We start from the raw sequence: 17,413 nt of genomic DNA on the forward strand, positions 1-17,413 counted from the left end.
AAATCATTAAATATTATATATTTTAAACTTTATTATCTTAAATATATAATAATTGTTGTTGTTATTATTATTATTTTAATTGCAGTATTTATTTGGAGCTTTACCATATTTTTCATTAAAAAATTTTCAACTTTCAATTGAAGCAGCTTTGGAAAACCCATCCAGCCAACAGGTTTTTTCCAACTCTTGAAATTTTCAAGTTGTTTTAAATTTTCGGAGCAAACGGTTTTTCACATTTTCTCTGCTCTTTTTTCTTTTTCTGTGTTTCATTTTTTCATTTTTCTTTTAATTTTCACTTTCTGGGTTGAGTGAGCAAGTTAAGTTCTGGAAGGAGCTGAAAAAAAAAAAATCTTAATACAGTATTACAGCTTCAGAAGAGTCTTGCTGAAGTGTGTAGAATCTTTGTGACTGGGCATGATCTTTGCATTCTGGACAGTATTCAGTTTTATGTTGGTATGTAATTTTTTTTTTTATAATTATTTTAAATTTTCGCTTTTGTGAACTAATTTTTTTCTTCAGTTTCAGCTTTCTGTCTTTAAAAAGTTTAGGTAAATGCTGGGTACGAAGCAGGTTTATGCAAAAGGGTGCTTTTCATATGTTTTATAAAGGTCTTTTTAGTATATTTGGATGGTTTTGTTTTGTTTTGTTCTGAGGGAGCTAACAAATATTAGAAGTAAATGATTGTTTTTTTAACCAAAATTTACATGATGTTTTAGTTTGAGTTTGTTATTTTCAAGCATGTTTTCATAATTATCTTACCCGTATTCGTTTCAAATTTGTAATAACATAGCAAAATAGTCACTGTTTTTTTCTTTTCCATTTCTTTTAATGGCTATTTCATCGTCCTTTATGTTACAAATCGAAATTCTGGTTTCAGTACTTGAAAGTTGAATAATTGATAACTGAGCAAGTACCCATTTTTCCTACATGGAAACAGAAAAGGAAAAGAAAACTTTGTAAGGAAATGACTGCATATTTTTTCATATGATGTTCTTCTACTCAAACCTAGTGTACTGTGAATTCATGGCTCAAGTTCTGAATGGATCTGCTAATTCATCCGAACAACTTCTAAAGAAACCAAAGTCTGTGTCTTTTGTTTTCCTTTTACCTAGTTTGTTGGAATCCTTTGATGGGTTTTCACTTTGGCTTCCTAGCATGTTCAAGAAGGTTCAAACTTCTGATTTTGCTAAAAACACTCCAGTTTTTGCAATTGCATGTTCTCTCTAATGGGCCATTTTTGATTTCTGACATGCAGATGCTGGTTTGATTGAGGGGACTAAGGAAAGGGAAGTGTTTGATATATGCATGGAAGGAAGAGAAGGGATGAGTTCTGGGGTTACAGTGATAGGAGCAGAAGCTCCATCAGCCTATCATATGGCACCAAGGAGTGAAGCTCCAAGTCAGGGTGGTCCTGCTTTGCCTGAAGCACCATCTGCAGCTATTGGTGTGTCACCAATGAGTGTTTCATTGGATGGAACATCAGTTAAGAAGAAAAGGGGCAGACCAAGAAAATATGGACCAGATGGGTTGGTGAATATGGCATTGTCACCAATGCCAATCTCATCTTCAGCACCATTTTCTAATAACTTTTCATCTGGGAAGCGGGGGAGACCAAGGGGGATGGATTACAAGCTGCCAAAGAAAGTTGGAGTGGATTATCTTGGTAATGAGATTTGATGCTTGTTTTTAGCCTTAACATTTGGTAGTTTCTTTCTATGTTTGACAGGGAAATTGCTTTTCTTGCTTCTTCTAGTTTGATTCTGATTAAACTTGTAGACAGAACCTTAATATTCTGCTGTCTGCAACACATTACCTACCATGCTTGAATACATTAAAAATGTCTTTTTTTCTTTTTATTTGCAAATACTTGAAAGAACTCATCCTTTTTGTTCTGTGGACTTTTTTTTTTTTGAAAGAGGTGAAATAATTTGTTTCCGTGAATATAAAGGTGTTTTCTACGTTAGCAAGGGAGTGTTGAATTGCTCTCTGACCACAGTATTAAGGTTTTGTTGGTTCCTATAACCGCATGAGCTGCATTTGGCTCGATTCTTAAGGTTTTAGAAGTCTCCTCATAATTCATAATGTATGTATCCTGGAACAAGTGTTTTTTTTATATATTATATTATTTGACTGGTATTTTTGAAATTTGTAACTAGTTAATTACTTAAAATTTCAACTAATTTCGATTAACATCTATTGTTGCTACTTCTGCAGGTGGCTCTGATGGTACAAGCTTTATGCCCCATATCATTACTGTCAATAGTGGCGAGGTATGCTTTGAAGGGAGGGGAAAACATTTATTTTATCTCCATTTCATATAAGTTTGCTTTAAATTTCTCTCTTAAACTATCATATATTTCATAACCTTGAGTGTCTGAATAGAATATATACGTTTTTAGATTTCTGTCATTAACTCACCCTGCAAATAAGGACATTTTGGCTCGAGGAATCATGTTTTGTTTCCTTGATCTATTTGTTTATATGGAATGCAAGGATCACGTGGTTTGAGTTTTTGTTTTTCTCTGATACCAATGTTTGGGAGAAAATAAATTCTGTTGATAGTGTAAAATGAATTCACCCCAACTTTAACAGAATTACATCATGTGCTTATATACCAAGATCTAAGTAACTGATAAACTATGAGTAACTTACAAAACTGACTAACTCTCGTTGTAACTAACAATGTTATATTTTTGAATAGAATAATCTACTGCAATACAAAGTAAATAAAAGGAGAAAACTATACTCCAAATAGTTATATACAAATTTTGTGTGCTTGTGCTGATAATTGTTGCATATTAACTAATGTTACATGCTTATATTACTTTGTTATGAAGTGTGCTTTCTTCTCAGAAGGATTATCTTATTTTGTTCATTAGTTCAACTCCGTGTATAATATCAATCAAGGACGAAGTAGAAGATCTATATTGTGGCCTTAAAACATTTTTCCGAAGTGCAAAACATGCAGTGTTGTTAGTTTTCATGATTGGATCAACCCTTTTTCTTTTGTCAAGGATTTTAACTCAAGTCTAATGTATTTGTTGCTACACTTCGGCTCTAGATCTGCAGTTTGGCCTGATGAACAAACAATAGTTGTATGTGATTCTATTTCTACATGTGAAGTCAATTTAAATTTAGCTGTATTTATAAAATTTCAAAACAAAAACTGAGTAAAAGAGACAAGTTTCAAGTGTTTTGCATTCCTATCTCTGTTCAACAGGGAAAACCCTGTATGTTGATATTCCCTTAACATGCATTGTATACTGTAATGTAATGTAATGTTTCCTGCAGAATAGACAATTGAATACTGTTATTGGTTTTGCACTGTTGTTGTATCAGGACATAGCAATGAAGGTCATATCTTTTTCTCAACAAGGACCGCGTGCTATATGCATCTTATCAGCTAGTGGTGTAATTTCAAATGTTACACTACGTCAGCCTGATTCTTCTGGGGGAACTTTGACCTATGAGGTGCTGCAGTGAATCGTCTAAATAGTAGATGCTTTGTTTTTTCAGCTTAAAGTTGCCTTTTTGTAACTCAATTTTCAATTTGTTTGGTGCATAATTATGTCTTGATGGCAATTTGCAAACTGCAATATTGTATATGTTGATCATTTCATTTGATTTCCAATACTAGCTTCATCATGAAGATGAAGAGTGCTGTAAATCGTATGTTTACTTTTCTATTTCCTTTTCTGTAGGGCCGTTTTGAGATACTTTCCTTGTCTGGATCATTCATGCCTACTGAAAACCAAGGAACAAGAAGCAGAGCTGGAGGAATGAGTGTTTCATTGTCAAGTCCAGATGGTCGCGTTGTCGGCGGTGGAGTTGCTGGTCTACTTGTAGCAGCAGGTCCTGTGCAGGTGAACATTCCTCACTCAATGTCATTCTCAATGATGAATGTGATCATGTGTATGGTTGGTTTGAGTGCTAAGGACTAATGTTGAATTCAAAAAAGTCTTCAACATACCCTATTTTCTGTGTTGTTGAAAACTTTCATCAAGAAGTTAGACATTAGACATAACATTTCATTCCTCAAGGCTCAAATGAAGGATCACTTGGATACCTTTATGTTATCAGGTGGTGGTGGGAAGTTTTTTGCCATGCAACCAGCAAGATCAGAAGCCAAAGAAGCCAAAGTCTGATTATGCACCACCTACTGTTACCCCTGCCATTGCAGTGTCTTCTGCACCACCACCACCCTCTACCAATGGTGGTGAAAAGGAGATTGTCATGGGTGGACACATACTGCACAACTCAGGAGCAACCCTTAACTCAAACCTATCTCCTCCCTCGGCCTTTCGCCGCGAAAACTGGGTTAACATGCATTCCATGACAGACTCCATGAAATCAGCCACTGATATTAACATATCCTTGCCTGATAGTTAAGTAGATGATCAACCTCTGCAGTTGCAGATTCTCTTGTGTTGCTGACAACATTCATGACCCAGCTATTTGTTTAATGTTTCCAAAGTTGTTCTGTGTGTAGTTTTTCCACTTGTTTCAAAACCTATTATCTGTTGTTTATGACCATAGGATGAAATAGTTGACTAGCGGTGTAAGTTGCAGCTAGGTTTCTACAATTTTCTTTGCCTATCAGAGTATCTGATTCCTCGGCTGATTAGGTAGATGCTGCATTATGCAGTATTATGAGTAGGCTAATTCGGATGTAATCAAAATTCACTTTGCTTATTTTACAACTCAATTTGTTGGAACATTTATGTTCAATCTATCTAGTCACTTGATGTTATAACTACACTTGCTTTTAATAAGTTTAATGATGTCTGTATTTGAAATTTCCAGAGTTGGAAAAGAATGCATAAATGTAGAGTAATGTAGGTAAGTGTTGGTATTTTCATATGGGAAGATGTCAAACTGTATTTATGACAACACTTTGTCAAAAGAAATAAATAGGAAAACTGAGAATTGTTATAAATAGAAGTTGGTTGAAAGAAATAAATGGAAGAACTGAGGCAATAATGAATACAACTTTAAAGACTCCACAAAGATGACAAGTCTGCATCTTTGGTTCAGAATTTTAGATAGTTCACCACTATGATCCTGCCACCTGTACAAAATAACTCAGTTTTTGCCCATTAGATACGTTTAAGTAGACCATTTGCTAAAATTACCCATTTGTCTTTTGAAAATGGTACCGGTTAGACATTTTGGATCATAATTTGAACTTTTGAAATTGTCCTTTATTTTACATTAGTAGGTTTGATTTCTACGATAAAATTGACTCATTTTGCATTTTAAAAATCGAATTGATCTTTATTAACAAAAGAATTTTAGTAGGGTTAGTAGGGTTAAGTATGTTTTTGGTCCCTTAACTTTATTTTGGAATTAGTCTATTTCGAAACTTTAGACTTATTTAGTCATTCATCTTTCGAAATATGTGAATTTAGTTCTTTTAATTAAATTTTGTTAAGTTTATTTGATGTTTTATACACATTTTAAGATTGTATTTAAATTATTTATACTGTTTGACACATTTTTGTTTTAATATTAAGTCAAATACTATTATAAAACGCGCTTGAAATGTCAAATAAACTTAACAAAATTTGATTAAAAAGACTAAATTCACGTATATTGAAAGATAAACGACTAAATTGATTTAAAATTTCGAAATAGACTAATTTCAAAATTTACTAAAAGTTAAGGTATCGAAAACATACTTAACTCTTTCTAGTACACCTAATAACTTTTTTTGTCTTTTAAAGAATAAGATCAATAGAAGTTATAGATTTCAAAATAGACAATATTTTGGATGTAGTTTTAGTCCTTAAGTATATTATCTCAACATAATTGAGAATAATCAATAATTAAAATTTGTATTTGTATTTTTAATTACTTCAAAATAGATTGAAATGAGGATATAAATTCATGTTTAAGATAAAAGCTATATTTAAACTTATTTAAAATTATGTTGGAAGAAGCCCTATGACTCTAGTGTGAAGGGATTGTTTACTATTTAAAGTAGTTTAAATCAAATTTTACCAAGACAATTCAAGCAAATTATCAAAACAAAAAAGTAACATTCCACAAATTTTAAACATACCTAATCTGAAATCATTCTCCATATAGTGACTTTGTAATGACTTTCTATTACGATGTTAAATAATTGTGTTTAAATGGAAGTTCTTCCCATTGTTGGTATCTTTTGAAAATTAGTAGCTAAACTTTTTCTTCAATTTCTTCATTGTAGGTCTCATTCTCCATTCATTTTCAAACTAAAATTTAAACAATTAAAGAGTTGTTTTTATATTTTAATAAAACAAACCCTTGGATAAATACTAATCGTGAATTATTAAAGTTGAAGTCATTCCTTCATACAAACAAAGATATATATTAAGTTAACATTTCCCCTTTTATTTTTAACACAAATTTATATAAATAATACTTTTTTTAAAAAGTCATGTTGCTGTAATATTGTAATATTTCATTTAGATTGATATGTCAAAATAAATTAATTATTTATATGAAAAATATTATTAAAAAAAAACACAAAAACCAAACTAGACTTACATGTACAACAATTCTTTTTTCAAAAGAAGCTAAATAACATTAAAAAAATTATATCTATTATGAAAGAAATAACCATGTTTGAAAAAGTAAAATCAAAAAGTTAGGTTGAATTGAAATAGAGATGTTGCATTTAAAAGAATTGAAGAAAAGATGATTTGTGATGAAATTGTTGGTTTGGTCTTGAAAAGATAATCTCTTTTTAGGTATAAAAAATGAGTGAAAATAAGATAGGATAGAGTAGAGGTTGCTTTTGTGTTCCCTAGAAGTTAACCTAGTTATGGAAGCAAGGTTTTTAGGAAAAGAAGAAAAGTGGAAAGTGAAGTCTACTTTTTCACAAGAATAAATGTTACATACGTCAAACACTTTGATTGTCACCCACTCCCTATGAAGAAATTTGTGCTTTAGCAAATGAGTAAAACCATTAATGTCTTCATTTAATTTCACATTTTTTCTTCAACCATAATCAATGTACACCTCTAATTCTTTTTTCATAATTTTTTGTACCAAACCTTGAAAGAATTGGTCCTTTCATCTCAAATGTAATTGAAGGTGTTTTATAAAGAAAAAAAAATGTAACTAATTCAAACAAAATTTTTGTTTTTATTTTTTTTAAATTGGATAATAATTTTTTAACTTATCTTTTCTGACCCAATTTTAATTCATTACTTCAATTATTTTAATTTTTTTTAATTATATAATATAATAATCTAATAATAATTAAAATAGTAAATAAATAAATATGTTAAAATATCATTATTCTTTTAAATTAGTCTCCTACGCTACGCCCACATTTTCATAGAACCGTTTCAACATCCACCTATCGAGAAATGTACATCGAAGAAGGAAAAGAAATATAGGCCTTGGATAAAAAAAAAATCCAATGGTTGAAAATAATTGGCTAGTTTGTGCATAATATTTATTACTATAAATAATAATGAAGACAGTAAAATATTTCAATATTCATTTATATAAATAATATTTTGTTCCTTTTATTGTTATAATTAAAATGATCGAATTCTATTTTCTTTTTCTTTCAAAGTCTGTAAATATTTAAATTAATTAAATCTTTTTGATTTTCTTTTGATCAGACTTTACTGATAAAAAATGTTATATTTCAACTCAAATTTTGGGGCTCAATTTTTCAGTCTTCAAAATCTTAACCTCCCTTTACGAAATCTTAATAATTATAAAAAAAAGGAAAAATAAAAAATACAGTGAAATTATTTAAATTAAAGGAAAATGATTGAATTTGAATTACAAAATATAATAAACATAATTGATGCAACGAAACAAAATAATGGTTTTTATTTTATGATACGCTCTTATTTTTTTCTCAACATTCACGGGATCCAAACCGTTTCTTAATTTTGTTTTTCGTCTAAGTCCATTGTAAACTTCAAATTATTTAAATAAAAAAATTGTTATATATAACAAAAGAACAAAATGTAATAATTAAAAAAATTAAACTAAATTTGAGAAAAATAATAGGTTTAATTACATTTTTAATTCTGAAATATAGGATAGATATAATTTTAAAAAATATATTTCATTTTAGTCCTACAAAATTTAGTAAAAGGTAGTTTTAGCCCCTAAATACTAAATTTCAACGACTTAAAAACAGTTATAAGAAAATCATTTTACTCCCTCAAGTTTATTATTTAAGGAAACTCGTACTCTTTTCTTTCCATTTTATTAAAGGAGTAAATTTTTTTTTTTTTGAATTTAGTAGACCAAACAACAACCTTTCTAAATTTCAAGATCTAAAAACATAATTAACCAAAGAATTATATCAAAATCAGAATAACTGATATCTCAGTGGTACAAAGGTAGCATAAACACATGTAATAATGGTAATATTTGGAATACAACTTGAGTGCATACTTTTTACCAGGTATAACATTTATTTACAAGGTATAATAATAGTCAAAACTTTATTTACTCTTAGATATTACAACTTAAGCAATGATCATGAATTTGGAACAGCATAAAAGGTTTTAAGCCAACATAAAATGTATGTCAGTCACACTCTTACAGTTACATGTAGAGGAAGCAAACGTGACAAATAAATATACATATTAGGCAAAAGCTGTTTATGTTTATGTTCTACTATGAGCTCACATATTAAGAGAACCAATCCTTCTGAAGTTTCTCTCTTCCTTGCTTAAGCACCAATATGAATTGTCACGTGTTCCCTCCTCCATGGAGTTCAGTTCATATTTGCTCTCACCATGGCTCTTGTCCACATTGCATTGAATGTATCAGCCTGTAACTCCTTTGATATTTTCAGGAATTTAATTAGCTGATATGTTTATATAAGGAAAAATGACCATTTTGGTCCCTAACTACTTAAATCGGTGACAATTTAATGAGTTTAGATTTTCTATTAAGTTTTTTGGTACTATTCTCTGCTGAACATAAACAATACTTTGATGTTGGTAGTTTAAAAATCATTTTAATATATTTAAAACATCAAAATCAGTTTCTACCAGTATATTTTGAAGTCATAACACAAAATCCAAAATCCAACAGAAAATTCAAATTCCAATTTAATCTCTGAAAGAACAAAATTTCTGATTTAATGAATCTGATGTACCCTTTGCACATTCAGAAACAAAATTAGAACTTTGGTTCTTTCTGGGTACTGAATTCCATATTTGCACATTCAAGAACCAAAATATGACCCTTATGCAAATGGGTAAATGAAACTTACATCAGGCATGGAAGGCAAGCCACCAATTAATTCACATCATCGGTAAGGGTCCACACCAAGCTAAAACATTTCAGATGAGAACTAAGTCACCAATTTTCCTTTGAAATAGTACAGGATAATTCACAAAAAGAGTGCATTTCTACTGTAATACCTTACTACAGCGATCACAAATACTGCAACAAGATATGCAACTTTAAACAGCAGCTTCTTTTTCTCAGAATTCAGCTTATTGTATATTTCGGTAACATCTGCTAAGTGTTCTCTTCTACTGTACCTGAAATTAGGTTCCATGTCAGTTGTAATAATATATTTAGAAATAATGTGCATAGGTAATAACAGCACATGTTTTAGACAGATAAACATTATTGAAATTCAATGCTTTCTGGATTCCATTTATTATCTCATGCAGGATTACACTGTGCCATTACACTGTGCCACAAATGCCCAGTTTAATGCCAAGATTTTGCACTCAAAATTGCAATCTAATTATCCATATTTCAGACCATATTTGAATGTAAATGCGGACTATTTTACAGATAAGAAGTAAAATTTCAAGGCAGAAGGATTAAATTTCCATGTCAAAAGTGTTCCAACTTCTAACATTATCTAAACTGCAGTGCATTTTCAACTAGGCAACTCAAATTTTGATGAGCTTTGCTTCAAGTGATCAACATTTTCAACCACTAAATAAACACAAATTTTCCCAATAAGAAGATTGAGAAGCTTAGTGAAACAGATACAACAATTTAAAATTAACAACTACACAACTATATTAAAAGGGCACCAAAAGTTATGGTATGTGAGGTTCTAGTGATAAAACTGATTCAATTACAATTTAAATGCTGCATGACTTGAACACTGCAATCTATGTTTCATGTGAAAGAACTAAAGCATAGCTATTTCATCTTTCCACCAAGCTTTATAGTCTACAATATCAGAAAAATATAAAACAAGATTTATGAAGACAAAATCAATAAAGCACAAACTTATTGAGAAGGAAAGCAAAAGAAAACTTACGATCTCACATTGTAATACAGAGAAGGGAGAGATAGGAAGAATATAAACCAATGTCCAGCTATAAGATTTACGAAGCATAAGATTCCTTGGACAATAAACTCTGGCACCACAACCTTGTTTATCCGAGATGTTGAATCATACGGATTGATATAATCAAATTCAAGATCCACCAATAATAGAAGCTGCATAAAAGTTTCAAGGAATGAGAAAAAATTTCATAAGTAGTAAGCAGCATTTTTGCTCATTTTCACTAATGGATAGCAAATTGAGTTTTTCTTTTCATTCTTTAACCTTAGTTTTAAAACTTCATCAATGTTATTGGTTGTAGTTTTGTAGGTAAAAATATTCACTTCTAGTACATTACACTATCTTTATAGACTACGAAAATATAGAAAAACAATTTTGAAAGAACTAGGAATTAATACACATGAGAATTATGACATTGCAGAGCTACACCTATTTGGAATGGCCAAATACAATTCAAATTGAAGTAAAAAGAACAAGGCCATTAATATTTTGCACACAGAAACTACAAAGAAGCTTTTCAAATAAGGTAAAAGCCAAAACAAAAAGGTGAAATAAAGCATAATAATGGTGTGAGTCTTACCAATGTATTTCATCTTACCTTAAGGAAAATATGGCTTAGTTTTCAAACCTTTGTAAGAAATTTTTTGAAAATAAGCAATTACTTTCCAGAATGTAATATATATATATATATATATATATATATATATATATATATATATATATATTGTTTTTTTTCAAATAAATGACTTACACCCAGAAAGTGGTTCTATAATCTATACACAGGCCTGGACTAATCACTTACCATCAAGATCTGAAAGGCTCTCCGCCCAATACAAAAGAATAAACCACATAATTATATAAAAAAATTGATACAATTGGAATTGGAATCGAAACCTTATGCCCTTGCACGCTAAAAATAAATTATTTTACCACTGAATTGTGAAGATTAATCGAGAATTTACATAATGAAATGCTGCTCAGGATCAATAATTGCGCTTCATTACCATTATTAAACAAAAATCAATATAAGACACTGACAAACAAAAACCTTGAAAAGAAACAAAAAAAATGGAATCATAAAGAAGAGAAAGGAAATAATGTGATGTAACAGTGAAATACCTGGTAACCAAGAATACAGAGAAGGGTCAAGATGAGGGCAAACGTTGAGATCCAATACAACACCTCCGCCATAACGCCCACCGCTGCATGCCGTTTTTTTTTTTACTTCTTCTTGTATGGTGTTTTTCTTAAACCGGGTTCCTTGGAAATCAAATTCATCATTTATTGCGAATTTTCCTTTTACATAGAATGAATGGTTCCTTTTTTGGGCCCCATAAAGCCCTTCATAAGTAAGTTGGGCTGGGATAAAGTTTTGCTAACAATTTCTTAAACTTAAAATTTATGCATTTTAGAAAAATAACAATAATTATGAATTTAGTTATGATATAATTTATATGTATTACAATAAATTATCCTGTTTTTCCTATTAAAGCACCAAATATATATAAAAAATTTACGTAAACATAAAATATTAATTATATTTATGTAAATGTTATTTATAATCATTATAAAAAAAACTTTAGAATTTTCATAATTATTCATTCTTTTTAAAATCGCTCAACTCAATTTCATTCTTAACCTTTTTTTTTAAATTATGTATTTACACATTCTCCAAACTATTATCAATATCTCCAAAATATTTATAAATAATATTTTATGATATAATACTATTTTATTCATTTTTAAAATATTATAATATAAAAATTTGTATAAGAAACTTAAAAAATAGTATTTTAGGATTGACAGACAGTTTAAATTTTAAAATAATGATAATTGATTATTTTAATATTAAAAATTTAAATTATAAATAAAAATTTTATAAATGAGTTTCACTTCTCTTTACATTTCTCACTCTTATCTATCTTCTTTCTAGATTTCTAGATTTCTCACTCTTGTATTTATCTTTTTGAAGATTTGAGATACCTAGGGTGATTCCTATGGCGAGCTCTACACTCTTGTCCTATTTCCTTGGTTTGATGTTAATTTTTGTGCATGTGAGTGATTTTGGCTCGCATGTGATCTCTATGTCTTCATTGTGAGTTTTTGCTTATCAGTGGTTCTAAGATTGTTATCTGTGTTTTCATTATTCTCAGATAGTTGGAAGGGAGTTTTGATACTCCTTGAGTGGTTAGAATCTTTGTATAGTTCTTATAAGTAAGGGGGGCTAATTTGAAGTATTTCTTTTTCGAAGATATAAGAATATTGAATTGATAGATTGTATGATCAAAATCTGAATGATTTATGTGTTTGATATGAGGAATTGAGGAATGATGTATGATTTTATGAATTTGATGTGTTCACACTACAAGAAATCAACTAAATTTTCATATGACAACACGTAAAAAAAAACTATATTGAGGTGATTAGAATTTGGCAATAGAACAAACTTTTCGTTTATAGAACTTGACATTGAAATAACTATATGTTTTTCATTTATATGATTACAGGATGCCAACAAATTCAAAATTAAGGATGTAGTGATTAGAATTTGGCAGTAGAACAGACATAATCAAAACATATCAATTTAAAGTAAGAGCATTTAGAGAATGAAACTAAAGTCATGATAAAATATTCAAAGTCTCTATATTATAGTTTCTTACAAACCACTAAGTCAAATGCCCATCCTATAGGATTTGTTCTAGTTCACTCCCACGTTATATCACATATCTAGTCTATTAGGCCATTTTATAGTTATTACAACTGAACCACATCTTCAATGACCTAATTCAAGATGCTACAGTAGTGCAATCAGAATTATGCAAACAGATAATATCAAAGTGAAGTTATAGTCATAAAACACACAATTTTATCATATCGAAAAGCTTTCCCCTTCTTTACACCTTCAAATACATACATATGTGACACCAAAAGAATGAACATCATAGGTAGTTTATCGAAACAACGCATAGAAAAAGAAGCATGACATCTTTTAAATCAAAGGCACGCATATCAAGGATTCAAGGGAAGGGGAAAAGTAAAGCCATATGTAGCCATCACGACCTTATTCACGAGGATTATTCACGTAACCACCAACATACATCCCAAAATGTAAAACCCTAAAACCATCACTTGCAATTTTTTCCCCAATTCGCGGAGGGTTTATGAATCCTTCTCGTGCGCAATGTTTTGGTTTGTGAAAGGGGTTTTGCTTTGTGAACGTGAACCTCGTTTTGGCCAGAGTTAGAACGTGAACCTTAACCTCGTCGGAACGCGTTTCTGCCATGGAGTCACATTGCGTGGGTCGACGATGAAGGTCGGCGTTGCTGCATCTGCGACAAAGTGATGTCGATGATGGAGGTTTTCGATGACTGTGGAGGTTTTAAGTGATGGAGGTTTTGAGTGTCAATTGCTTTGACTTACTTAGAAAAAAAATTGTCGTAACTTACTAACTTAAAAAAAATTGTATGAACGTGTGACTTAGAAATATTTTATTTTTAATAAAAAATAATAGGATTTTTAGATATGAAATATGTTCCTAGGTAAAGTTTTTTAATATAATTTATATTATATATATATATATATATATATATATATATATATATATATATATATATATATATATATATATATATATATATATATATATATATATATATATATGATATTTGTTATCTATGCAGAATTTCATAGGTAATGCTTTGTAGAAAAGTTTTCCATCAAAGTGAGTCATGGTTACCTACGAAACTTTCGTACGTAATTTACTTTTCTGTTACCCACGATTGTATACATTATCTACGACTACTCTTTGTAGATAAAATAAAATTATCTACGAAAAATATTTCGTAGATATATTTTCCTAGATAATAGCCAATTTTCTTGTAGTGTCAAATTGAGATTGTTAATATGTGAATAGCATTTTGATTGATCTTGTATTTGATAGTTGTTGAAACTCTTATTTATGATTAATTCAAGTTTGGTATGCGTTTGATATCTGTGAAGGTCCTTCAGCTTATTAAACTTGACTGGGAATGCATAATTATGCGAAATCATGTGATGCAGACTCCCTAGTCAAGGGATAGCTCGCTCAACGAATACAAAGCCAAAAACTCACTAACTTGAGAGTCGTTGAGCGAACCCAAGATTTGTAGTTTTTGGTCGAGTACCTACTCGCTCAGTGAATTCAAAATCAAAATTAGGGGGATCACTAACTTTGTAGTTGCTGATTGAACCTCGCTGAGCAAATTATTAAAGGATTTTACTCTTGGAGTCCCAGTGATACACTCATTGGGAGAGCCATTTGATCATTGAACGAGTAGACATTTGTGCACTTTTTACCTAGCAAGGAGATGGTTTCGCTGAGCGAGTGGATTAAAACCTAGGTAGTTGTTAGAGGATCAATTGTAGAGGATTTATGATTTCTATGAGAAAATTGTTAAGAAATTACTGATATATGAGATGAGATTGAGATATGGTTATACTAATTCAAGGAAAGTTAGTAATGAATTGTAGTAATGCATGCATTGATGTAAGGATCAAGTTGGAAGTTATTATGACGCTCTAATAACCATTCAAATTCTCAAGTATAGAAGAATGATGTATGCGGTGAGAAGAGCAATAAGTCCTAGTCTAGGGATTTTACCTGACCAAAGGCGTTAATGGACTAACCTTGTGTATGGTATAACTCTTTGTCTATCGCTTTGCAGAGCATTGGATGCCACTATAACTGCACAACTTACTAGGATCCAATATCAATGCAAGTATCCGGATAATTGAGTCATAGTTTTAGGTATTTGTATGAAATAGGATGATTGAATTATGTATGACTTAAATTATTGGATTCTTAAATGTATTTGTATCACTTCTTTCTATTTTGTTTTGTCTTGTGTTTTATTCTTATTTGCAATGATCACCTGATTGGTGTGAGCAGATGAGGAAGTTGTAGCATGATTGGTGCAAGGATGAATTTTTTTAACCTTTTAAGATCTTGAATACAATAAGAGTGAAATATATATATATATATATATATATATATATATATATATATATATATATATATTCAGTGTACCTTTTGGATTACTGTAATAGGTTATTTACATTGTTTGTATCAGAACAATAGTTCCTTTAGGATATGAAGGTTTAGGCATGCTTAGCTTCCTTTGTGTGTTGTTTCCAGTTGGTTATACCAATTTCTTTGGACTGAACTGATGGTCATTTCCTTTGTAAGTAGAGTTATGGCACCTAGACCACCTCCTCCCCCTTCAACCTCAAACTTCTAATATTGTGCGGGCAACTGAAGCTATGGTTGGAACGATGCAACAACAACATGCCTCTATGGTCTAACAACACAATCTATACTTGCAGCATTTGGAAGCCTTTAAGGAGGTCTCTAAAGCAACTCCACAGAGGCATCTTAATGCTTTGTCTTAGCTAGAAGCAAACATAACCATTGTTGGTCCTTCGTAAGCTCCACCTCCTCATATAAGGCAATACTCCACGATAAATATAAATCTGGTTATTATATTTGTCTACTTATGATTAAAAAACTTAGAATACAACATTCCACAATAAAAAGAAATAACTTATAAGCTTTTATATTTTCATATTTTTTTATCCTCATTACCAAATATTTAATTTTCTTTACCAAGAGACATGACATCATTAGATTCTTACAAATTCCATACTCCACCTCAAGACCCTATTGATTGTAGGGTTTCAATAGACCCAAGAAAGACAAGAAAGACTTCTTATAGCAAGTTTATTTTATGTGTAAGTGCATTCTTTTGGCTACCTTACTTACAAATATTATTTTAAAGGTATATTATTGATTTAGTCCCCTAATTTTTTTGTTTGGTTCAATTTGGTCCCCTTATTATTGATTTGTTCATTTTAGTCTCTCAATTATTTAGAAAAATTCAATTTGGTTATCTCCGTTAAGTTGGAGTTAACACCGTGTTCATATAGGACACGTGTCAAGCCCTGAAATTTCTTAATTTTTTTTCTAAAAAAGTATAAACTGCCATGTGTCAAGTTACTGTCGTGTGATGTGACAGTTTACGGTCTTGACACGTGGCAGTGGTAACAATTGTTTTTAATTTAATCCCCTATTTACATTTTTTATTCAAGTTAGTACCCATATTTTTTAAAACGATCAAATTTGTTCCTCTCCAATTTGAAACCAAATTATTAAATAAGCTTAATTACAACTTATATATACATATTACAATATTTTTTTGAATATATACATTAAATCACTCCACCTAAATACTAAAGTTATTCTATTTTTTACATTTTTACTTTTGTACTTTTTTACACTTGTAAAAATTAAAATAATTTGAATATTTAGGTATAGTGATTTGATGTATAAATTAAAAAAAAATATACATTTTAACATGTATATATAAGTTATAATTAAACTTATTTATTAATTTGATCTTAAATTGGAAAGGCTAAAATTGAATCGTTTTAATAAATAGGAGCACTAAATTGAACAAAAAATTTAAATAGGAGACTAAATTAAAAATTATTATTACCACTGTCACGTATTACGACGATAAACTATCATATAACATGATGGTAACATGACACATGACAATTTATAAATTTTTAGAAAAAAATTAAAAATATAAAAAAGATAAAAAAATTCACAATGAACGCGTGTTCTGTACAAAATATTAATTCCAACTTAAAAAAAATACTAAATTGAACTCTTTTCGAAAATTAGAAAACTTGGATCAATAATAAAATAGCCAAAGTAAATAAAATATTAAAAAGCTAAATTAATAATTATATTTATGTTAGGTTCCTTTCAATCCAGGAATTGTCCCAGTTTTTGTCTCTTTCCGCCGACACTTGATTGCAGCATGCAAGACCATGCACTCAAGGGGACAAACACGTATGGTTTATATACTTAACTGCATTAACTGCTTCTGCACTTCTGCAGATTATCCCATTGTCTTGGAAAAATGACCCTATTAACTACTCATTCAGACTCTCCAGGCATCCATCTTCAGATTATCAATGAAAACATATATGCAACCATCACCTCTCCCATTTTCAATTTAATTACAATTAATATTTCTCCATTCTCTCTTCTCCACCTCCAATAATGCCACTCATTCAACATCAATAGTA

At 30.2% G+C, this 17,413-nt stretch overlaps 2 protein-coding genes across 6 annotated transcripts; one reads left to right on the forward strand and one right to left on the reverse strand.

Annotated features, from left to right (window-relative positions):
* Positions 1-136: 136 nt before the first annotated feature.
* On the forward strand, positions 137-4,756 carry LOC114185438 (AT-hook motif nuclear-localized protein 7-like). 4 transcript variants are annotated; one of them, XM_028073157.2, is made up of 7 exons: positions 139-172; positions 361-453; positions 1,256-1,663; positions 2,215-2,270; positions 3,340-3,471; positions 3,702-3,863; positions 4,081-4,756. In XM_028073157.2, the coding sequence occupies exons 3-7, from the start codon at positions 1,306-1,308 to the stop codon at positions 4,387-4,389; spliced, it is 1,017 nt and encodes a 338-aa protein (XP_027928958.1). In that variant the 5' UTR covers positions 139-172; positions 361-453; positions 1,256-1,305; the 3' UTR covers positions 4,390-4,756. The 4 variants fall into 4 exon arrangements, with proteins under 4 accessions (XP_027928959.1, XP_027928958.1, XP_027928957.1 ...); XM_028073158.2 differs by lacking the exon at positions 361-453 and having other exon boundaries at positions 137-172; XM_028073156.2 differs by lacking the exon at positions 139-172 and having other exon boundaries at positions 173-453.
* Positions 4,757-8,427: 3,671 nt separating this feature from the next.
* On the reverse strand, positions 8,428-11,562 carry LOC114184051 (protein cornichon homolog 4-like). 2 transcript variants are annotated; one of them, XM_028071286.2, is made up of 5 exons: positions 11,402-11,562; positions 10,256-10,437; positions 9,390-9,512; positions 9,239-9,298; positions 8,428-8,791 (listed from the first exon to the last, which is right to left on the reverse strand). In XM_028071286.2, the coding sequence occupies exons 1-4, from the start codon at positions 11,471-11,473 to the stop codon at positions 9,265-9,267; spliced, it is 411 nt and encodes a 136-aa protein (XP_027927087.1). In that variant the 5' UTR covers positions 11,474-11,562; the 3' UTR covers positions 8,428-8,791; positions 9,239-9,264. The 2 variants fall into 2 exon arrangements, with proteins under 2 accessions (XP_027927087.1, XP_027927086.1); XM_028071285.2 differs by having other exon boundaries at positions 8,428-8,800.
* Between the last annotated feature and the right edge of the window lie 5,851 nt (positions 11,563-17,413).

Source organism: Vigna unguiculata, chromosome 5, assembly GCF_037176805.1.
Source record: "Vigna unguiculata cultivar grain cowpea cultivar isolate G323 ecotype 2 chromosome 5, ASM3717680v1, whole genome shotgun sequence".
Taxonomy (NCBI): Eukaryota; Viridiplantae; Streptophyta; class Magnoliopsida; order Fabales; family Fabaceae; genus Vigna; species Vigna unguiculata.